The sequence below is a fragment of the Sardina pilchardus genome, chromosome 15 (genome assembly GCF_963854185.1).
Source record: "Sardina pilchardus chromosome 15, fSarPil1.1, whole genome shotgun sequence".
NCBI classification, from domain to species: domain Eukaryota; kingdom Metazoa; phylum Chordata; class Actinopteri; order Clupeiformes; family Clupeidae; genus Sardina; species Sardina pilchardus.
In genome coordinates this window covers 17,368,128-17,392,257 of record NC_085008.1, presented here as the reverse complement: position 1 = coordinate 17,392,257, position 24,130 = coordinate 17,368,128, and the positions used below count along the sequence as shown (strand labels likewise).

Here is a 24,130-nt window from a genome sequence, read left to right as displayed (position 1 = left end):
TCCCATGGTGTGAGAGTGCCTTCATGGGATACAGTTACACAGCAGCCTTTCATATAAATGATTGATGGTGGGTTCCAGGTCGCGATAAACCTTATATTAGGATTAGGAAGGATGAACTTCCACTCTAGACCACATGCTGATTTTGGTTTTTCAATTCACTCCAAGAAATGTTTCCCATTAATGAATGGCCTTCAGTTCAACAAATGCGTTTATGTGTTTAACAAGCCTAATCTACAATATACAGTATATAGATACATAGACACACACACACACACACACACACACACACACACACACACACTGACACAACTACTCACTGACTCTCTGGTCCCCTTGTGCCAGGTAACATCTAGTCATGAAACAACACTAAATGTCAGTAAAGGCAACATTCATGCTCTTTATACACTAATAATTGAAATCGAGGTACTCCATAAGATTCACGTCTACCTCTAACAGCCTCTAACGTGTCAAACTCACGCTTGGAGTGCACTTCTTCCGAAAGAAAATGAATGTTATAGCAAATATGTCCTGCAGAGATGCAAGCTTGCTAGTGGAATGAGTCACTCATTCATTCGTTCAGACCTGCATGCTCCTTAACACGGCACTTCAGACTTGTGCAGCCTTGTACTGGCCAGGGAGCAGAGCAGATTAATGATCATCCCTGAATCCTTTCTTCCTGGTGATCTAGATCATTCGGAGGAGACCACAGAGACATGCTGGCGTGAGAACACTTGACATGCGGAGCTCTGGCGAGCCTCTTGTTTGTTTAATTGTTAGCTAATCCAGTCATATTCTGCTGTGACGAGGGGCTCGAGATGTGTATATCTGTCCCCAAACAACAATTATGTCATGTTCCCCATAGTCATGTTGTCATCTCCATGGATAAAAAAAGAAAATCCAAGAAAAGATATTATAATGTAGGTTAGGAGTAGCAGAACTCTTTTTTTTTTGCGTTTTGTTGACTATATATAATGTGATAAACTGTCTCTTTCAACTGACTAGAATCAGAAAGGCAGACTGAAACAACGTGAGCACACTAAAATGAACACTAACACTCTCTTCATGACTCAAGTATCCACTGATGTGATTCTCTTCTTCTCAACAATGTAATTTTAAGATGCCCCCCTTTTTGTTTCAGCTCCATGAACATCAGTCCAGTACCCAGAATCAGCGGCGAATATTAAATCACCAAACAATCGAGACATAACAATACTTGACAAGGATATTCTTTGACCACTGCAGTGTACGCAAACAGTTGCGTGCGAAGTTCACTGGCTCCTGTCAGAGAGCTCAATCGTTCATTTGATTTGACAGAAGCAGATGACTCACGTGCAATAGAATAGAATCAATAATGCAATAGTGAGAGATCAAGACTTCAATATGAAGTCTGTACGAACCAGGGATGATTGACAGCACTAATTAATGTTCCCCAATATTAAAAACCAGAGCCAGTAAGGGTTGTTCTGAGAACACAATTATGCAACATGCAAGACAGTTTTTTCTTCAATGCATGCAGTGTGGCAGTTCAGAGAAGGGACAATATTATTAAATTATCAGGAAGTGTTCCGTTTCAAATTTGTTTCAACAAACTCTGTTTACAGAGAAGTATGAAAATATTGCTTGATTAAACTATTTATCAAGCAATTAAAACCGTGTAACTGTCTTTGAATGAGTAAAGCCCTGAAGTACATAGGGTCAGAGTTTAAAAGTTGTGTGTACAGTATATGTGTGTTTGAGGGAGAGAGAGAGAGAGAGAGAGGAAGTTGAGAAACTTTGAGAGTTTGTGGTCCCCCTGAGAATGTTCGTTTGCCTGCTGTTTTGAAATCCCCCTGAAAAGCTGATTTCAACTATGGTTCATAATGGAGAGTATAATTCTCCTCATTCCCAAATGAGGTTGGTGGGTATTGAAAGAATTCCCGATTTTCAGCCACAACTAGCCAAAACAGGACAAAAACACATGTCTGCTAATGTGCCGAGTGATATGCTAGAAAAAGAAGCTGTTATGGAAAAATTGGGCTTAACCAAGCCTTGACATTAGTTTCCTCTGTCCAGACCGCTCTGTGTACATTCACCAATGGTTTCATTTTGTTTACTGTTTGGGTGATTACACAATGTCCCATTCCACACTCTACTCTCGGCATGTTGATGCAAGAAATGGTACAACGAATCAGAAGAAGAATAAACCATCTCAAATTTTGTTGCAACAATCATGCCCCGATCCAGAGCATGTTGGACATCAGAGCTTACAAAGAATATATTACCTTTGCGAAAATGTGAATATAATGAGTGCAGAGGGCCGTATCAAATGCAATGTGCACGAATATGTCCTTTATTGTTTAAAAATCTCAGTGCATTATCTCCAACCGTACCAATTCGCACATTATACGTTTTAATTTTTTGAAACCAGCTCTGTAAGTGCCAAAGAAAATCAAAGACAGCAACATAAACAGATATAAGACCAGGGTTGGCCATTGTCAGAATTAGATATTCACAGAGCAAATAACCTTGGAATCATAGTGTGCTTGGGAAACAAAAATTGTACAGCACATTTAAGGAAAACAAGTTTGATGAGTTAATTAAATAGAATATTTCTGTCATAATCATGAACTACTATTTACATAACATTTCAATAAATAATGGACTGAATGTTAAATTAATATTTTTAAAGATCCATGATATAAAAAAAAGCAAAAGTGCTCAATAAAACTATATTTTAAAAGCATCTGAATATTAACACCAATCATAACAGTAAAAATATGGAACAAAAAAATGGAACAACAATAAAAAACTAATACAATTTGAATGCAGATATGACAACAGTTAAATGTTGGCATCTGAAGGCACTTCCTTGGAGAAAAACCAGTCCCTTCTTCCATCAGTCTTGAACCTGGTTAGTGCACAAACACAAACATGAGTTCTCATATAACTTGCAACACTACATGTTGTATTCTTATAGGTTTGAGGTAAGGTGTATTTTCAGGTTTCTATGACCATAAAAAATGGCAAGAAGACTTGATGTGGAAATCTATGCTGTCATACTAAATATATCAAACATGCAGGCTATTGCTATTATGAAGATCATTCATTAATAATAATAATAAAAAACAATACGCCAAATTTTGGACTTTGTTCATAAAGTAGAAATGGACTTACTGTGACCTTTCCAGTGGCTACTGGCTATCTTAGAGAGCCTGCATAGCATGCCATCAGATCACTTACTGATAACTACCCAACCCACTGCTCCACAGAACTCCACAGTAATCAGCTCTTAGCACGGAGCAAGGCCAAGAGGAGCACTAGCTCTGCCGCTCTTTAAGTAATAATATAAATCGGTGGTATGCACTGGCACCTCAGCAGCGAATCAAATACCTATGTTTAAAAGTATGAGTAATGAACAGCTTATTAGAGATAATGTGGAAGTGCTGATTCCGGGAACAGCACTTCTAGTTAGCAGCACTCTCTGCTCTCTCACTCTCTACTTTTTTTTTGTCTGTCTCCAAATGGGGTTGATCTAAAACACGGATCCAATGTTACTTTGCAAAATTATAACACTCACTTTTCTGAACTGCTATTAAGTTCTTTGGCAAAGGGCAAAGAGTTGGTTTCAGTTATAAATAGACAGACATGTCCATGTAAAACAGATTGAAGAGAGAGGCTTACTTCTTACAAGGCACTGTGTCAGTCTGTGTGCTTAATAATAGCTCTGATTTTTGTTGATGTAGGATAAGCCCTAAGCCGAAGAAGCAACTCAGAACCATAGTTAACACATGGCTCTTATTAAAGCAATATTACATGCAATTCATTGAGCCCTCGAGAAGAGGCTAGTGATAATGACTCACAGATCTAGCAAAAGAAAGACCCCCCAAGTGCAGAGTTATCAGCATATCTGATGTGATGCTTTGAAACTGTATGCCCAATGTTTCCAACATCAAAAAGTCCCATGAATGAATGTTTTGTTTGTGTCATTTTAAGTGTTTTCACGGATACACAATCATATCTAACATGTCAATTACCATGCAGAGAATATCAAATGTTTGTTTTGGTACTTACATGCAACACTTACGACTGTGTACAGAGCGGACTCAATGCTAGCCGCGTTAGCAATCTTGCACATCTTTTGTAGACTGTGAATGACAAAAAAAGAGTCAGTTCCCACAGTTCACCCATTTCCATACTTTTTCTGCAGCATTGGCTCAGCTCTGAACTGGCATACCAAACTACCAATAACATCATGAAGTCTGTTCCCAGTTTCCCGTTATGGAGGAGACTGTTGGGACATGATGAGAGGCGAGACAATGTACAGTATTCCATGTATGAGGAGGGAGGGAACGGTGCCATACTTTATTTGCTCAATAAGGTGAGATTCTTGGCATACAGGAATTAATAACGCTTCATCATGATGGAGGAAAATTGAAAAATGCGACACAGATTCTAAACAAATCTGCCCCACCCATCATTCTCTTTGTTACTGTCTTGTAATCCAAGACATGCTGTCATTTCCTGTTCCCGTTTCACTCTATGCCAAACCTGTTGCCAATGGCTTTCAGCCAACACCAGAACAGTAAATGAAAGTCCTGAAACTAAGAGTGTTTTGGAGGCTCTTTGGTAGAGTGGCATGATATCTAAATCTGCTAAGCAAACAGAAATGTCAAAAGCTGAAAATGTATTCTTGAGCTATACTTTAAATATAGGCTACATATAGCCTAATTGGTGTTCTAGGTGCCTCCTATATTTATCCAAGACCTCTACCGGTCACAATACTCCCATGACACAAAAGGAGAACTTGGGAGAAACACTTCCCACAATTATTGTACAAACAACAGGGTCTTGTGTTTCCTTTAGAGATTCTCAGAGGACTTGATCCAAGAGAGCAAATATCTTAACAGAGGAGGGCTACGTTCAAACAAAAGACCAACAGTTTGTAATAGATACATATCAACAAAGTTCTGCAATGTCGGACAGCACCCTTGAGGCCAGTGGACAGCGAGGTCCAGGCTCGTTGGGTGGGTCTCTCTGACATGACTAATTACGGAGTTAGTTGCTGTCAGAAAATCATAGTTGATGGACGGAAAGGGGCTGTTTTGTCAAACCTGACTCACCGTCTAGAGGGATATGTTCAGGGGTGCCGTGAACCAGAAAAGTTTGGGAACCACTGGTCTAGACTAATGATGAAATATTTAAGATTTTGTTGCAAGGGTGAAAACGCATTTATGACACTGTCCTCTGTATGCTCAGTGAATGGATAAGTGGAATAAAAGCATACTTTAGTACTCTTTCAGAAGAGAGAATAAACAAACATGTACTATTTTGCGAGCCATTTCCGAAGTACGTTATGTAAAAGTCCACACAAACAGTACTTTAAAACCCTTCGTGGTGACTGAGACTGGGCAGATTATTAAAGAAAATAATCCACAATACAGTTGGTGCTTAAAGCAGCCAACCCTGACACATTTAGCAACTGAGTCTGGGCTATAGTTGCTTATAGTGCATAGTATCCAGAAAGTGGATTTAGGAGGTCACGGAGGGTCATGACATTACATCTTAATTACAAGGGATGAAGAGTAATTGTTCTTATTACACTTTGGCTTTACCAGTGTCAGGGGTTGTTGATCTCCTTAAAAAATATGATTGATATGGTCACTGTGGTAAAGGTTTCAGCAGAAACTGTAGCATTTCTTTACATATGCATCATATTCTTGCAGAGAGATTGTTACATCCAAGATGTTTTCTCTACATGCAAACAATCTCTATCACACCTGATTGAGTACATTGGCAATCTAGTGATGGCGGGAATCCCTATAGACCTATGAGGAAATTTGCAGCTGCTCTCCTTACAGACATCTGGCCTGTTCCAGCGCTCCAAGTTCACTGAGGTTTTTTGTTAGCTTTATTATATTGGCATTCAGCTTTTGGTAAACTGTGTCTTCTTTTGCTTCATAAACTTTCCATGATGATACCGAATCAAACAACTGGAATTTCATGCAGACTTTGACACTGATTTCGACTGATATGACTGCTGCAGAATCAGAATTATTATATTCTTATTTTGAGTCTGTTTGGGGGAGAGGTCAAAGAGTGTTTATAACACGACTTGAATGGGAATGTGTCTAAGTTGTGGTGGACTTACATGCTGGTCTTGAGCAATCCCTTGTATTGTAATAAAGTCTCTGAAAGTGTGTTCTGCATTCAGATGAGAACTTCACTGGTCCTGCTTGAGAAAAAGAAACTCTAATCAGGATTAAACTTTTAAACTTAAGACATTTACCTCTACTTTCACACAGACAGGTGGACAATTTGTTCTGATTATACTTGTATTTTTATTTGCAGATCTCAGCTTTAATGAAGGACAAAGTGAGAATCTTAGTGTGTATATTCTTTGGGGACTCTGATTGTGTTTGGCAATTATTCAGATGTTAATTAAGCATGTCCTCCGACCCAGAAAGAATAGGGTGCAAATGCATGGCATGACATCACATGAGGGCAAGGGACTTAATGATTTCTGCAAGGCACTTGCTGCCTCTTTGTGCGAGCTTCCGGAGAATGGATTTTCACACCAATTCCAGCTGCCTGGTCTGGTTTTACACACAGATCCTGAGACAAATAAGAGGCTTAGACGTACTTTTCCTTCATAGACGTGGCTGGGACAAGCAAAGTATTTCAGCTCCACACGAGCCCCCAAAGAACTTTGCCTGTGCTTGCCAGGGTGCTTTGGAACATAGACCATGTGCAGGTTTCCAGAGGAAATGTCTTAACAACTGCTCGCTTTCAGGTTGCTTGTTCCCAGCATTTAAACTGTTCCATGTTTATCCTGGGATTACCATGTGGACATTGAAGCTATGCTACTGTATTGATTTGGAAACCTTTGCTTACCTGTAAAATGATTTATGAACCTGTCTTTCAGGCTTGTGTCTCTTGGGACAACCTCTAGAAGAAAAAAGTTCAACACTGTTATCATTGTTCCCATAATCCTGAGAGAAAATAAGCAAATAAACCATTATACAATAAAACATATGGTAGCTGAGAAGTTTCATTAGTTGCAATTAAGTCACACACTATTTTAAGTAACACACAACTATCCAATTTTGGCAATACAGATATTGAGCATGGGGTGTGTATATTGTACATTATAATGTGTTTGATTTTCAAACATTATAATGCCATAATGAGCAAGGCAACAGTTGTCTGTGTCACCAGTCACACTGTACATGTCAAATCTGTCACTTCACAACTACAAGTACACTTCCATGTCAGACATACTAAATATGTATGAATGAGGTCTCCCCTGATTACTTGCAATCTGCAGCCAAGATGACCCCAATACACTGTCCACACAGGCAGAGCAAATGGTTGTCAGATGTGTTTGAGCTAACACAGTAAGGAGATTATTGCTTACAATAATGTAATGCTTATCAGTGTCAGAGACATAATTCCACGCCTCAGCTAATTTTAGCTCCTAGACAGAGGGATAGCCAACAGGTTCTATATATGATGTATGAATCTGTGGTAATCTGTGTCATTACACACAAAGTATACTGCAGAGGCATGTCTGAGGAACACAAATCAGTTTATAGTTAGCCAGCCGATTATGATACAGTGAGCCATTTATGTCATTTGCCAGCATCATACGTAAAACCTGTCCCTGTACCCACAGTAAGACTTATGTAAGACTAATACGTAGATGACTGGATGACTAGTTGTACTGTAAACCTAATTTTGAATGGAAACCGGAGAGGTACAGTACAGTTTGTACAAACATGTAATAAACAGGATTATAGGAAAACAATTATATATCTGGGAATGTGTGCTTTTGTTTCTAAAGCAAACAAATAAATATATTCATGGACAAGACCAGGTGATACTTAAAAAGCTATTGGGATTTTCAGTGTGAACAATTTAAATTTGGCTCAACAGTCCATAGACCTGATGGTCAAATCACTGCATAGAGAAGAACAACTTCCAACTTCCTTTTTAAACAAGACCAAACTGACAGACACATCCTGCACTAAGAACATGATAACAGTTTTCTGGCAAATTATATGTTGACATATTTCCAACTGGCCAAATTCCACTCAGCATATATATCATTACACAATGCCTTAGAGTCCATTCTAATTCTCACATGGATGTGACATCAAAGCTTTCACACCTCCTGTGACAGGAGTGCCAATAACAGCAGCCTGTTGAGATTTGGTTTGGTGTGACAACACCATAATTGCTGTATAGTATATCAACAAACTGTATTGGAATCATATTCACACAAGCAGTGCTGGACACATTGATAGAAGTTCACATGCTAAACATTTAACATTATGCTATAGTCTATTCCCCTTTAAGTCCAACCTGTTGAATATCCCAGTGCACAAAATGACTCACTTCCTTAAGAATATATGGACTCAATGTAACAAATCAAAGCGTTCTTTTGGAGCCACAGACAAAATCAGTGTTCAGATGGATGGAACCTACAGTTGCACCTTGCTGCACTACACTTTACATGTTAAGTTGAGTAAATGTGACTGCAGTTTGCACTCTCATTAAGATGCATTGTTGGCGTCTTCTGATACTGATTTTTGCTGTATCTCTTGTGTAGACCCATTGGACCAAGCTGTTATGTTTCCAAACAATATGGCTAATCTGGTTTAGAAAAATACAATTCCTGGATGACAGTTTCCAAAACATGCCCTGATACTTCAATAGTGCCTTGAAATGTGTTCCCTAAATGTAGTGCATGGTAGAATTCTTTAATGCTGTTGACTAAGAATAAAATTGTGCAATACACCGTAAAAAGCATGAAACGTCCCCACAGCTGTGGTATGCAGTACATATTTCTATCCAGAATTCCGAAGGAGGCTGTTCACAGATCAGGTCATATGATGCTTTCTGTAAAACCAACTCAAAAGAGCTTTTCTTGAATGTGTTATTAAGAGTATGCCAAATGTGTAGGAAACTGAGTCCAGGTATGACATACAGTATGCATGAAATACTATTTTTGTTTTGCTATTTGAGAAAGGATGTGACTGACTTTCATGCAATAAGTTAAAAATCAAACGATGACATCAAATGTGGTGCACGACTGTAAATGCTGAGAACACACACACACACACACACACACACACACACACACACACACACACAGGCAAAGAGTAAGACGCATGCACACACTGCATATAATATCTTACAGAAACTAGTGCATAAAGTGCGCAGCTTAAGTTGTATTTTAGACTCAAATGTGTCAAAACCAACAATATCTCAGTGTCTTTCCTCTGGGCTATTGGCTGCAGCTTAGCAAGTCTAACACAATCCTTAAAGGAATTTGTGAACATGCCATGAACGATAACATCGCTTGCTTACCTATTGGTCTGCTTCTGTCTTGCTTGGGAAAGTATGAGGATTTTTCACGGGAGGAAAATTTCAAGTCTTGAGGTACAGAGAATAGGCCACTGGTGATGCGTCTGGAGGCGAGCTTGTCCCGTTGATTGTCGCCAATCACTTGTAAGATTAAATCCAACAGTGTCCTTCTTTCTTTCAGCTTCGCCTCCTTGCTGTCCATGCACTGGCTCGAAGTAATGAGCATAATTATTATACTCAAAAGTATGTGCCATTTCCTCTCAGCCTGCATGGCTTTCCAGCCTAACAAACAAAAGAAATTGCGGAACATTTCACAATTTTTTTTTTTACAAGCTGCAGTGCAAACTTACAAGTGACAACGATGAACTTGTAACTCAGTATTGTATTCAAATCAGGACCATCTTTGTTGACTAGAGCATTAAAGCATGTACATTTTGCCACCATTTATATTTCCAGCCAGTAACTGCAAGGTCCCAATACTTGTGTGTTTACAATTTCCTACAAGAACTAAGACGATTGCGCATATGTTATCCAAGAAAACCAAAAGGAGTAGCTTAATTATATTAGTCAAAGACTAAATTATTCTATTGTTGTATGAATAAACATTGAAAATGTGATTTCAAGAGTGGTAAAGTGTCTGTAGGTTATAACAATAACTTTACAGTCACAACTTACACGATTCACTGTCGTCGAATACTGTGCGCTCCAAGTACGCAATTGATGGCAGCAGAATATTGTTGAGTCTTCAAAAATGCTATTCCAACGGAAAGTCGGCAATAGGTTCCTTTAAGTCGTGTCTTTCCTGGGCACATGCGTCCCGTTTTTATACGTTCAGTGTGAGGTTCTTGAATGCAACACTATCGATTTCAGGTGGGTGGCAAAAGTAGACATCTTTCGTTTAGAGTTTTTTCCAGCTCGCTCCCTCTGTCAGTCGCCCCTCCTTTTGGTCCAAAGACATCACGAAACTACACATAAAAGTGACTTCACTTCTTTCTTCATTTATTTAAATTGAAAGATCACGGAAAGTAACAACTACAGCGCAAACGCTGCAATTGGTAGGCCCTATCCATAGTTCCAAATTAACTCTCCAGCTGACAGGTGGAAAACATGGACCTCTACAAGCACAGCGGCTTATGGCCAAGCTGACCTATTACCATCGTGTCATGCTTTTGTTCATGGATGTTCGGGTCTTGTGACTGCACTAAGTACGGGAATATGTGCTATCCTGGAGAGCTCGGGTGGGTTCCACTTGGCCTGAGGAAATTTACGATTGCTTCACTGGTATGCGCTTTTTTCCTACAGACTCTATTTCTTGATGGGAACACATGGTTTCCCCATATCGTAGGCATAAAACACTTCATTGTGCTATATTAGGCGAATGCCAAGTCTATGGGTGTTGGCATGATTGAGCACCACATTTCAATATTTTTTTTTGTCTTTTAATGATAGCCTAACAATACTATGAGGGGACTAGAAAATTATACGTGTGAGTTGTTTTAAGACCCTCATCTTTGAGTGTAGCCTACCTTTAGTTTATGTAGCCATGATAGCACACCTCTCTCAGGACAGGTGCAGGACTTGAAAACCGTGGAGGCCATGCATGGGCTGCCGACATGGCGCTCCACAGGTAGGCTATAAAGATGATTGAAAACTTACCCATTCCCGATGTTTAGATAGCCTAGTTTATTTTTGCTGGTAGGTCACAACGATGGAACTAAATTAGGCGTGTTCATTGCTAAAATATTCGATCGTTGCATTCATGTTTCCTTCATGTTTCCTTCATTCATGTTTTCTTAATTTTCTAAAACTACTTGAAGTTAGTCATTGTTTTTAGCCACGCGCCCACTAATGCATGACAACAACATTTTTTGACAGTATTCTTTGGCAACGTTATGATTGTTTGCTGATTGTAGCCTATAGATAACCTGCCAAACACTCAAGTCGCCATAAAAAGCTGCAACCAGGATGGGTGCAGTGCACGCGCATTATTGACACCTGATCCACATTCCCTTGCGTCTGGTTTCCTAGGAGACGACGTTCATAGTTTACTCACTCGATGTGAGGAGTTTCTCTTGGCTAGGTTGCTACATAAAACAGCTTTAAATCAAAAGGAGGCCACCAGCGCTTTATCAAAGGTGTTTTATTAGCTGTTGAGACTGGCCTCCATGTCTCACAGGTAAGTATTTAGCAAACAGACCAGACTGGTAAAGAAGCTATTTACTCTTAGCTCAACATGTTATGATATGTTTGCTAGCTGCCAGTAACGTTAGCATTAGCATACATTTGATAAGTGTTTGTAATGCATTTGTGATATCTGTAAAAATTGTATTGCTTTACTCGTCCACTAGTGCATTCATTTTTCAGATGCGTGCGTACAGTAGTCTACAGTATGTGTGCAAATGTTTGGCCAACTCTCTAGCCTCTAGTTGTGTTGAACCTTCTTCATGAATAGCTACCCCAAACATTTAAAACGTTAACTTGACCTATTCTTGTGCAATGTCAGTTTCCCTCAGTTAATCTCCCTTTCTTCTTATCTTACATTCCTCCAGCACGTACAATAAACTCTGGGCTGATGCCCACTTTGAGCTGAATAGCCTACTAATTCAGGAGCTCCCTGTCCAACCAGCACGTCCGGAGAAGGACAGAGTGGTCTTCTACCAACGTCTGGCTACTCTGTATGTGCGTTATGTTCAGATTTTTAGACACATTGAAGAGGCCTATGACCAGATCACACACCCTCAGAAAAAACGGGTGATACGCCAAGTCCTTGATGGTGTAATGGGTCGGGTGGTGGAACTCAAAAATGAGATGGTGGAGAAAGAGTTTTCTGAATATCACTACATGGATGATATCATTCAAGATTTAAAACTGACACCTGTGAGTAGGCCATATTAATAGTAAAGTGAACATAGAAAGCATTCAAACTGATTATGTCCAATGATGTGGTATTAAATCTCAGTCTGATCTGACACTTAGGCCTACTTGCTTTTTTTTATACTACACTGATGTAATTGTCATTATTTTCAGGAAGCCATTGAGATTCCCATTCCAAAATATTTCATAGGTGAACAGAAAAAAGTGCTGCAGGACAGAGCTAAAATGCTCTCCGGCATCCTGGACTTAATGGGAGTGGTGGACAACCCTAAAGTGAGTTTAGAGGAGAATTCCAGCCTTTTTTCACGTAGGTCTCTGTTTCTCGAGTTCACCTCGGAGAAAAACATGAAAACAAATCGGTGCTACTTAGTTCAAGTTGCTGCAGCCAACAGCTAGAGCAGCCAGACAACAACAGTGCTACACTCTGGGAGCATAATCATAATCATGATTCTTTAATACATACTTGTAAAGTAGCCTCTCCATGCAAAACTGTCTAGCCTACTGTATATCCCAAACGTCATGCTGCTTTTCTTACTAGCCCATTAGAGACCAGACACTGAGCCTTGAGGAGGCTATTAGGGTGGTCCAGGTTGCCGAGAGGGCCAGGCAGGGCCGACTGCGTGCCAAGTTCATGAGGGAGATCCAGCGAGATGAGGAGCGGCAGAGGAGGGCCAAGGACCGGAACCTGGGCGCAGACGCCATCGCCATGGCGGTTATCCGAATTCAGAAGGCATGTTAGCCTGTCAGCTACTTCACATAACTTACACATTTGCAACATGTGGGAGATTTTCATAGTCAAAGCATACAGTAATTTCCCTCATATAAGGCGCATTGTGTATAAGCCGCAGTGCAATGTTTTATGCAAGCTAAAGGAAAGAAAACCATATTAACACCATATTAACTGCCCCCCTGTATTGACCTCATAGCTGAAGAAAATTTGCAAATGTATAAGCCGTGGCTAATAGTCGGGAAATTACGGTATTCAAGCTGGATTTAATGTAGATCCATTTTGCATACTGTAGGTGTGGAAAGGTTTTGTGCAAAGGAAGAAAACCAAGAGGGAACGTGAAGAGGAGATGATATTTTTGGGCATGGTGAGATTTTTTTGAATATACATCTAAATACATGTAGTGTACATTTTATCTATTTCAAATCAAATTTCATTGCAATGACATACAGTAGGAGGTACAGGTTCATATTTTGTTACTATAGCTTAATCCTCATTCATCATCAACCAAAAGCAGAGACTGACCATCAGTCAAAGATGTAAACTTAAAACACTCATGCTGCTGGCTCTTTCTCTCAGTTTTGTGTTCAATGCTGCCAGTAGATGGAGCTCTACTCTTTCTTTAAGACAGAATCTCGTTTGACTTAAGTTTACCATTTTTGTCCATTGATTGACAACCCAATTTGTGCACTCCCTTTTGAGGAATTCAGGCATGCATGAGTGAAATCCTTGAGGGCCAGACTAAGTTTTTGACAAGTAACCAATGCAAAAGTATTATTTTGATAACAAAGCCCTGCCAAAACAACCTAGGGCTGTGAAATATTACAATGATGTCCCCATGCCACTGGATTCCATGGCATTCATCTGAATTCCATTGAATTCTCTCCGAAAATGTTCTCTGTAGGTCATGAGCCCGGAGACAAGCCATCCATGTAGCTACGCTGCTGCGGTGCACGGCAACGAGGCTCGGAGGCGGCAGAAGAAGAGCGAGCATGAGGAGGACTACCTCAAAGCCATCACCACCATCACAGACAAGATCCGAGACCTGGAGGGCCCCGACATCAAGGAGACCATGAAAGACCAGATTCGCCAGTGGTTCATTGAATGCCAGTGAGATACCGAGGACTGTTTAGAGTTTATAGACTTATGGACTTGAATCTGGACTTGAATTCTATGTTTATTCAGTTATACCATTCCCCTAGTTCAACTGGTAGGGGCAAAATGCTAATAACTCCGACTTGAACTCAGGATGCTCAAATGCAGATTAAATGTTTAATATAGATTAAAGTTTGTTTGCTAAGTACATACACGTCGATACAAAGATCTCTTTTCAGAAGCATAACAGTACCTTGTCCTCATGTCTCGCAGTGATGCAACAGGCTCCTTTCCTGACTACCCAGACGAGGAAGATGGAGGCTCGTCTCTTATTTTCGCTGAGAAAACTCCACAGCAGGTTTTGATATGTCTTGTCATTTTTACAGTGGGATAGTGCTCTCTTAATACACAGGTGATTTACTGTAATTGAGGCCCAATGTATTCCAAAGCGGAGGATATAAATACATACAGCTGACCAACTCTGGGCGGTTTCGCTCGACCCCGACCGAGACCAGCAGGACACCTGAATCATGTTAACTGCCCTCACGCTGTTGCCTTGTCATAAATTGGTGCTTGTGCTTGTTGTCCTGCCTGGCTTACAATAAATCATCTGCCCTTGTTTAAGTTAATGGAGGAGCTGGCGGCAAAGGAGGAAGAGGATGCCAACAAGAAGCCCAAGGGAAAGGAGGAAAAGAAGGATAAAGGGAAGAAAGACAAGGGAAAAGGCGCAGAAGAGGTGGATACACGCTCGCAGGCTGTGCGCTCGCACCGTATTGTTGACTGTAGGGATTAACGTTAGTGCTGAAAGCCAGCATACACAGGGGTCCCTGAGGATCAGGCCCTGGCAGGGAGTAGCTCTTAACTGCCTGCATCCAATTATAGGAGGAAGAGCCGGGTTTGAGGATGCTGCCGTCGGCTTTTCTGGAAGACCTTGAAGCTGGACAGAAAACTTATAATGGTATTTTGAAGACAAAGCAAATACATCTTAAAGCACCCTTCCCATTTCGTGTTGGTAAAAAGAAAAGAGTGTTTTTAATCAAAGTTGTGTTTCTTGCACTGCTCGCAGAGGTGTGGCAGAATCGGGACGAGTCCAAAAATTTCAGCCAGAGGCACGAGGTGGAGCTCATCAAGGAGGAGAAGAGGAAGGAGGTGGAGGCGGAGATTCGACTCCAGGTGAGGACAGGAGGACCTTGTCTCCATCACCCCTCCCTGCTGCGCATCACCACTCCACCAATAACGCCCGGCCGATAAAGCGCCAGGCAGATAGCGTTATAAAGCCAAGAGGAAGGGCTCAAGCTTGGCTTGGCTCGGCTTATGAGAACAAATGCCTCTTACTTATCCTCTCGCCCAGTCGCTGAGTACTAACGGACCCTCTCCCTCCGCTGCTCACTCAGGTGGATGAGCTGATGAGACAGGAGCTGGCTAATTGGAAGTTGGCTGTGGACAAAGACAAGGGTGGCAAGGCCAAGGGAAATGCCAAGGTATACGAGCCAGTGAAGAGCCTGACCTCAGGTGTTGGGTAATACTACCTCTGTAGGGAGGGACTGCATCGCCTTGTGTGTGTTTGTTTTTTGTTTATGTGATGTGTACGCTCATCAAAAGGCCTCTGCATATTTTTCACATAGAAAAAGAAAGGGGCCAAAAGTGCCAAGAAGAAAAAGAAAGACAAGGACTTGACAGCAGATAGGTGTGTTCAGTCTTTTTAGTGGTGAAATTGTATTAACTGGTGCGCCAAAGATGATTTTAACACATACATTATTTTATTGTGTTTCAGTCATTGAAAGTTTGTTTTTTTTGGAGCTCCTGAATAAATATATTTTTATATTTTAGGACTATGGAGTCCTTGTTTCAGGAGCTTGTGCAGCAGGGGCTCCTGAAGAAGGCAGATGATGTCAAACTTAAGAACTATTTAGGTATAACATATTATCTCCCTCAACAATGGAATTCTCTTCTCTGATTGGCTGATGGGGTGGCCATTAACTTCGTTTATTATATGGCTCTCTAGAATGTTGAGGGAGCTCCCATTCACTTTGAATGGGCCTCTCAACGTTCTACCGGTCCGTTATATCTGCATATTGACCGCTCCGAAGGTATAATGACCGCTGCCAATGGCAACGGGTTCACTCCGCCACGAAACGGTAGTCAAGTCATTGCTAGACACATTGAGATAAGTTTATTTTCTCGTTTTGGCAAGTAGCCATATAATAAGCGCGATAATGTATAGAACGCCGGTCATTATCTGAAAATAATTCCCTTCAGTAGGGGAGAGCCGGGTCGATTGAAACGCGGGACGAAAGTAACACAGCGATTTCCTCGAAAACCATGCACATCTGAAATGTCATATGTCGTCAGTTTGTTCAACACACAAGACTTGCCAACCACGGGAAATCTCGTGCCATGACGTCATCGAATTCCACCGTTATCCCCGCAAACCTGTTTTTGACACCGGCAAGTAAAATCTTATGTGCGGTAATTTTTTTGTGATCACAACTCGTGTTTATTGTTTCATGCAATGATCACATGACCATACGAGAGATGAATCATTACTTAAACATGTCTGAAAGTGTTAAATGTCAGCATTTTGAGGTTTAGAAGCAAAATATGTTTAAGTGTTAGTTAGCACTGTCGGGACGATTGAAACAGTTGTTTCAATCGACCCGAACTATCAATGCAAAAAAAAATAAAATGTTTCAAAATAAAAGAGGAAGATCAATTGTGAATCCCTCAACAAGGCTTACAACGGGAAATAAGTAAATTAGATGGAAATGTAGTCATCAGCATGGTATAAAATGAAGAAATGTGAGTTTAATCGGAACGCGTATCTCGACATTGACACACATGGAAAAATACATTTTTTGACCTACTTATATTTTGAAGAATCAGGTGAAATTTTAGCCATGACAAGTACAGAAGTATGTTGTTAGGTATGTTTCATAAAAACTAGAGTAAAGTGAATGGTTTCTGTTTACAATATGCTGTTTCATTCGTCCCGCACATGTGTTTCAATTGACCCGACTGGGTGGGTCAATTGAAACAAATGACAACTTACGTTCAAAGTTAAAAAACAACGCGATCACTCAAGGTGTATATGAAATTACACTGGTAACTAAGAGAGGACACATGTGAGTTGTTGATCATATGACAACATTATTTGTATCCCTTTCACCTGTTTTGAAAAAGACGTTAAACTGAAAAGTGTTTCAATTGACCCTGCTCTCCCCTACGAAGCAAAACCCCTCCGCTGCGCGTCGGGGTTCTGTCCGTCCTGTCGGGAATTATTTTCCGATAATGACCGGCGTTCTATACATTATCCCTTACATAACCTGCTACCTTTGAAGTAGTTCCCGTAACACACTTGAATATTAATTCGCCAAACTCGTTGCGAAGTTTAAATGAACTGTCACGTAGCATCCAAGCTGAAATACAGACGTGCAGAACCATAGGAACATTGTAGCATATGACGGAGGTGGATTGTAGCTAGTTGGATGCCATGTAGGCTATAAAAGTAGCGATCTTTCAAAGTTAAAGTTATTCAGAATCCTGGGATATGGCCGCTTGACAACGGGAGAGATAGAACTAACGACTGGCTTTTGGCCGTAGCAACCAGCCATTTAGAACTAACGACTGGCCTTTGGCCATAGCAACCATCCATTTTAGAACTAGTAACGACAGTTTTGTCCTGCAAGTAGAAAGTTGATATGTGGCGGAAAGTAGTCCCACAGTCAAGACAGTTTTAGCGATGTTAACGGACGCAACGGTGGAATAAAACTATGTTCTAAATATACAGGTTATGAATACAAACGGGAGATAAGCGGGATAACGGCCTTCGAGGTCGACCGGTTCGATGGAAATAATGGCACGGCGGAGGTAACTCCGTCTCCGTGCTTCGCACGTCGCCGGAGTTCTAGACCTCCACCTAGCCATTATTTCCATCGAACCGGTCACCTCGTCGGCCGTTATCCCTTAGCCTACATATTGACCGCTCCGAAGGTATAATGACCGCTGCCAATGGCAACGGGTTCACTCCGCCACGAAACGGTAGTCAAGTCATTGCTAGACACATTGAGATAAGTTTATTTTCTCGTTTTGGCAAGTAGCCATATAATAAGCGCGATAATGTATAGAACGCCGGTCATTATCTGAAAATAATTCCCTTCAGTACGAAGCAAAACCCCTCCGCTGCGCGTCGGGGTTCTGTCCGTCCTGTCGGGAATTATTTTCCGATAATGACCGGCGTTCTATACATTATCCCTTACATAACCTGCTACCTTTGAAGTAGTTCCCGTAACACACTTGAATATTAATTCGCCAAACTCGTTGCGAAGTTTAAATGAACTGTCACGTAGCATCCAAGCTGAAATACAGACGTGCAGAACCATAGGAACATTGTAGCATATGACGGAGGTGGATTGTAGCTAGTTGGATGCCATGTAGGCTATAAAAGTAGCGATCTTTCAAAGTTAAAGTTATTCAGAATCCTGGGATATGGCCGCTTGACAACGGGAGAGATAGAACTAACGACTGGCTTTTGGCCGTAGCAACCAGCCATTTAGAACTAACGACTGGCCTTTGGCCATAGCAACCATCCATTTTAGAACTAGTAACGGCAGTTTTGTCCTGCAAGTAGAAAGTTGATATGTGGCGGAAAGTAGTCCCACAGTCAAGACAGTTTTAGCGATGTTAACGGACGCAACGGTGGAATAAAACTATGTTCTAAATATACAGGTTATGAATACAAACGGGAGATAAGCGGGATAACGGCCTTCGAGGTCGACCGGTTCGATGGAAATAATGGCACGGCGGAGGTAACTCCGTCTCCGTGCTTCGCACGTCGCCGGAGTTCTAGACCTCCACCTAGCCATTATTTCCATCGAACCGGTCACCTCGTCGGCCGTTATCCCTTAGGCCTACATATTGACCGCTCCGAAGGTATAATGACCGCTGCCAATGGCAACGGGTTCACTCCGCCACGAAACGGTAGTCAAGTCATTGCTAGACACATTGAGATAAGTTTATTTTCTCGTTTTGGCAAGTAGCCATATAATAAGCGCGATAATGTATAGAACGCCGGTCATTATCTGAAAATAATTCCCTTCAGTACGAAGCAAAACCCCTCCGCTGCGCGTCGGGGTTCTGTCCGTCCTGTCGGGAATTATTTTCCGATAATGACCGGCGTTCTATACATTATCCCTTACATAACCTGCTACCTTTGAAGTAGTTCCCGTAACACACTTGAATATTAATTCGCCAAACTCGTTGCGAAGTTTAAATGAACTGTCACGTAGCATCCAAGCTGAAATACAGACGTGCAGAACCATAGGAACATTGTAGCATATGACGGAGGTGGATTGTAGCTAGTTGGATGCCATGTAGGCTATAAAAGTAGCGATCTTTCAAAGTTAAAGTTATTCAGAATCCTGGGATATGGCCGCTTGACAACGGGAGAGATAGAACTAACGACTGGCTTTTGGCCGTAGCAACCAGCCATTTAGAACTAACGACTGGCCTTTGGCCATAGCAACCATCCATTTTAGAACTAGTAACGGCAGTTTTGTCCTGCAAGTAGAAAGTTGATATGTGGCGGAAAGTAGTCCCACAGTCAAGACAGTTTTAGCGATGTTAACGGACGCAACGGTGGAATAAAACTATGTTCTAAATATACAGGTTATGAATACAAACGGGAGATAAGCGGGATAACGGCCTTCGAGGTCGACCGGTTCGATGGAAATAATGGCACGGCGGAGGTAACTCCGTCTCCGTGCTTCGCACGTCGCCGGAGTTCTAGACCTCCACCTAGCCATTATTTCCATCGAACCGGTCACCTCGTCGGCCGTTATCCCTTACATATACTGCTATTACTAGTACTACTATCACAGCTCATACCACGACTGCTATTACTACTGTAATAATGGAATCAACAATAATTTTCATCTTCATTGATACATGCACCATGCACCACTTTTAATTGTATTATTTCTGTGTACAGGAGACTATAGTTACTTGGGAACAACACTAAGGCACTCAGACATCGAGCCCATGCCATCTTTGTCAGATGTGCGTCAGCTTATGGCCCTCTATGGGATACTACCGCTGGGTATGTCTTCAGCAGCAGTGGATTGACAGTTATGTGCTTGTTTCTGACGTTTTAGTGTAACATAAAACTGCAGCACACCACATTTCCCTTGAGAAGAAAAGAAAAAATAATAGGTAAAAGAAAAGAAAATGGGTAAATGTCAAGTTGTTTTTTGCCCGGATTGTTTTTTAATGTCCAGGGCATTTCGTGGATCTACTTTCCTTCCAATTTCCCCCTGAAATAATACAAGACAAATCTTATCTTATTGCTTATATCTTATCTGATATCTCTATATCTATTTTATCGTTCACAGGCTCTCAGATAGTGCATGAGAAGGCCCCCCTGATCAAGGCCATGCTTCTTGCAGGACCTCCAGGTGTGGGCAAGAAGATGTTGGTGCATGCAATTTGCCAAGAGACTGGTGCCAACCTGTTTGACCTTTCACCTTTTAACCTGGTGGGGAAATACCCAGGCAAGAGTGGCCTGCAGATGATGCTTCACATGGTGTTTAAGGTGAACATCTGAAATGTGTCATACTACAACAATTAGAGTAAACCTGGTTGTATTATAATATTGGGTCTAAGTATGTGCTCCATGTTTAGTAATGAAATCTATTTTTTTTGTAGGTGGCACGAGCCTTGCAGCCCTCAGTTGTATGGATAGGAGACGCTGAAAAGATGTTTTATAAGAAAGTTCCTAAGGAGGAAAAAGAGGTAATGTATGTAGTTTTATCAGGTCATAATTATTCACTGAGCTCAGTAACATATTAATTAATTAATTCATTCATTCATTATTTTTTCAGTTAGATCCTAAGCGTTTGAAGAAGGACTTGCCAAAGATCCTGAAAACCATCAAAGGAGAAGATCGAGTCCTCATCATTGGGACAACTCGAGAGCCATTCAACGCAGATATAAAAGCCCTCAGTAAGGTCTACAGCAAGATCATCCTCATTCCACGTCCAGACTATGCATCCAGATATAGTAAGAGGCTAAAGTTTTCAGCATCCAATATTGATGTACTGTGCTGTATTAAGATCTAGTATGTAAAAGAAGGAAATACCGCTTATTAGGGCTATAGTCCATTATATTGGTCTATGTATAGTCATTCTTGAAATTACAGTAGATAGAAATAAAGACAGGGGAAACTGGATCCCATTGTGCAGCAGGGAGGTCTTAAAGCGATTTATTGCTCAAGAATGACTATATATTATCCTGCTATTTACCGTATATGGTAACTTGCCGAAATGATAGGACATTTTATTCAAAATGTTGTTTATTATTTGATTTTCTTTTAAAATGGTCAAATACGTTTTTTGGCTTCTGCTGAGATTAATGTGACATGGAAGTTGTGAATTAAAAGTAGCCATCATTATTCATTTTCAGTAGTAATTACAGTATCAAAATATATCAGACTGTTTTGATGGTATGGCCTATTCTATTCAATGTACTGAAATAACTTTATAATGAATACTATAACTGTAGGTGTTCCCACCAACGTCATAAACATTTACGTTCTGATCATTCTCTATCAATATGTAATCAAATCAGAGTCTAATACTGTAGCTCGGACCATTTTCTTAGTGATATGGCGACAGCTCATTGAGAGCCACGGTGGCCAGGTGACCAGTGCCCTGGACTTCAGCTCGCTGGCGAAGATCTCTGACGGGTACACGCAAGGTCACATGATGCAGGTGGTGCGTAGCATTCTGACGGAGCGGCGCATCCAGCAGCAGGCCAAGAGGCCCCTGACCGCCGCAGAGTTCATCACCCCGCTTGCCAAGATCGACCCCGTGTTCCAGGATGAGGAGGAGGCTCTAAAAGTAAAGGCCCAGTCATGCATATGTTTTTTTTTATTTTATTTTTTTTAAGCCTAACCTGAACTATCCATTTTTATTAGACGTATGAAGAAGAAGGCTGTCACTGGGCTGAGGTGTTTTTTGTGTGTGTGTGTGCATGTGTGTGTGTGTGTGTGTGTCTCAGCATTTAACATGCATTTCATTGTGTCCTCACAGGCTTGGTATGCGAAGACTCCCCTGGGTAAGAAGCGAGCCAAGGCGGCCTCTGGAAAAGAGGGGGAGGAGGAGGCGCCAGCCAAGGGAGGCAAAGATGCCAAGAAGAAGAAATAACTCAATCCACACCTTCACAACACCAGCTCAGAGCGCTGTGGATATCCACGAGAGAGTGAGAGAAAATAAAAACACTTGTAATATTTTTTTTTTGCGGAAGCTTTGGAGGACTGCGTAAATTTACTTTAAAAAATCTAGATGTCCAGGTAGCACTGCCGACAGCATTGTCCAAAATGTGAAGCCGTGTTATTGTTCAGAGTGGGGAACTTCCAGATGGAGTTAATGAGCAGTCCTATTTTGCTGACCGCCTAAAGCCACTGCAGTAATTGAAGTCTATTAATGGGTCTGCACGGTGATCTGCGTCTAAAGAGAGTCGCTGCGCTGTATATATGAGAGGGTGCAAACTCTCCTCCAATGAGCAAGGTCACATGGCTCACCTGGTGGTGTCATCATACTGTCTCGTCATGAAGTCATCGGACTTCCTGAAAAGAAGTTTGTGGCGAAAAGACTGTATATCATCGCTGGCGTGTCCTCTGAACTGGGACGTACACAAGCACGTATGGAATACGCATCTGTTGTGTATGATATGATACGTAAATGTTGATATGAAATATTCTGTGGCGATGGAGGTATTGAAATCCTGTATGGTTGCTGACCTTCTTTTAGGTGGAGTTGTTTGTCTTTCGCAGCTTCAGATTCCATTCCTTAAGATGCGAAGAGTTTATGTTTGGTTGTTGTTGGTAACAACAGTTCGACTTGGGAGCTGATGTGCTCGCATGAATAAATCTGCCTCTTTTAAAGAAAGATAAACATGTTGACTCTACACAGGATGTGCTGGATTCACATCACCTTAAATCAGAACATTCTGTATTGTGTGGAATTTCTTTTCCCACCCTTTTTATTTATTCATTCCTATCGTTATTAATAAAATATGTGGGCAGTAAAAAAAACAAAATCCCAAGTTTGTGACTCTTAGTGTAACTTCATTGGTGATACAATCACAGTCTTCCCACCAACAGTTCATAGTTGTGAGCCTCGGGCCATACATAGAGGTGTGAAGACTGAGTTCTGTCAAGGGCAACTAATGGGAGTGGGGGATTTCACAGGCCCAGTTATGCCCCTCGCTGCTGTCATTGGTCTGGGATGAAACTGAGACGTCCCCCAGACTGGGCTTTGGGAGATTAACTTGGATCAGCAGCGCCTGGGTCGTAGCACGGCAAGCCCACGGTAAACACGAGTATTTTATGGACTGTCAACTGCGTGATGTGGACGAACCCTGCTTCCCATAACTAGAAGAGTCCTTATTGAGCATGTTTTGTAGATTTCTCTCTGATATCATACAGGATGTCAGCTGTTTCCTATGTTTTGCGAGGTCAGAAGCAGGTCAAGGGCAGTGGTATCACTGTCCCCGAAGCATGTCATGGTGAGAGCTACTTTAACAATGTCACTGTCATGAGAATTCAGCACTGAAAAAAGTGTCGTAGGGCAGTTTTCTATCACATAAACAAAGGACAGGATCCACAGGCATATGACGTAGGTGTCATTGCCTTGAGCTTTATTAGAAAGCCTGCCTCCTTTGTTAATAAAGCGAGGGCATTGACCAATAGCTTTTTGGGCTTTGCATCAGGGCAGTGAAGTCTGTTGTCAGCAGTGGGGAAAAAATCCAAGACCAAAGGAAACGTGAAACGCATAGGGACAGGTTCCAAACAAGGACTCTGGGAGCTTAGGTGCTGCTCAGCTGTTTTGTCAAGTTCTAAATTCATTCAACACATCCTCACATTGCCCAGGCATCTTTGGTGTGGGGCTATTTTTAACTCATATTTGCTCCCATCAATAGTGTCTCCCTGTGGCCACATTACTGAAAGGGAGAAACACTCAAAACATCATCTCATATGGCCCAGATAATTATACACATCAGATGAACTTCAATGCTGATATGTATTCAGAGATG

At 41.3% G+C, this 24,130-nt stretch overlaps 2 protein-coding genes across 4 annotated transcripts; one reads left to right on the top strand and one right to left on the bottom strand.

The window, feature by feature from the left end:
• Positions 1-2,301: 2,301 nt before the first annotated feature.
• On the bottom strand, positions 2,302-10,966 carry alkal1 (ALK and LTK ligand 1). 3 transcript variants are annotated; one of them, XM_062556706.1, is made up of 6 exons: positions 10,872-10,966; positions 9,349-9,627; positions 6,871-6,924; positions 6,128-6,208; positions 4,051-4,124; positions 2,302-2,887 (listed from the first exon to the last, which is right to left on the bottom strand). In XM_062556706.1, the coding sequence occupies exons 2-5, from the start codon at positions 9,614-9,616 to the stop codon at positions 4,060-4,062; spliced, it is 468 nt and encodes a 155-aa protein (XP_062412690.1). In that variant the 5' UTR covers positions 9,617-9,627; positions 10,872-10,966; the 3' UTR covers positions 2,302-2,887; positions 4,051-4,059. The 3 variants fall into 3 exon arrangements, with proteins under 3 accessions (XP_062412690.1, XP_062412689.1, XP_062412687.1); XM_062556705.1 differs by lacking the exon at positions 10,872-10,966 and adding an exon at positions 10,021-10,353; XM_062556703.1 differs by lacking the exon at positions 10,872-10,966 and having other exon boundaries at positions 9,349-9,776.
• A 420-nt stretch (positions 10,967-11,386) lies between these two features.
• On the top strand, positions 11,387-22,338 carry zgc:153738 (uncharacterized protein LOC558115 homolog). Its single transcript, XM_062555971.1, has 19 exons — positions 11,387-11,521; positions 11,895-12,222; positions 12,373-12,492; positions 12,758-12,949; positions 13,242-13,313; positions 13,851-14,056; positions 14,315-14,399; positions 14,667-14,777; positions 14,924-14,999; positions 15,108-15,214; positions 15,436-15,522; positions 15,667-15,728; positions 15,872-15,954; positions 20,028-20,135; positions 20,428-20,627; positions 20,741-20,827; positions 20,917-21,094; positions 21,695-21,933; positions 22,126-22,338. The coding sequence occupies exons 1-19, from the start codon at positions 11,511-11,513 to the stop codon at positions 22,237-22,239; spliced, it is 2,466 nt and encodes an 821-aa protein (XP_062411955.1). The 5' UTR covers positions 11,387-11,510; the 3' UTR covers positions 22,240-22,338.
• The last annotated feature ends 1,792 nt before the right edge of the window (positions 22,339-24,130 follow it).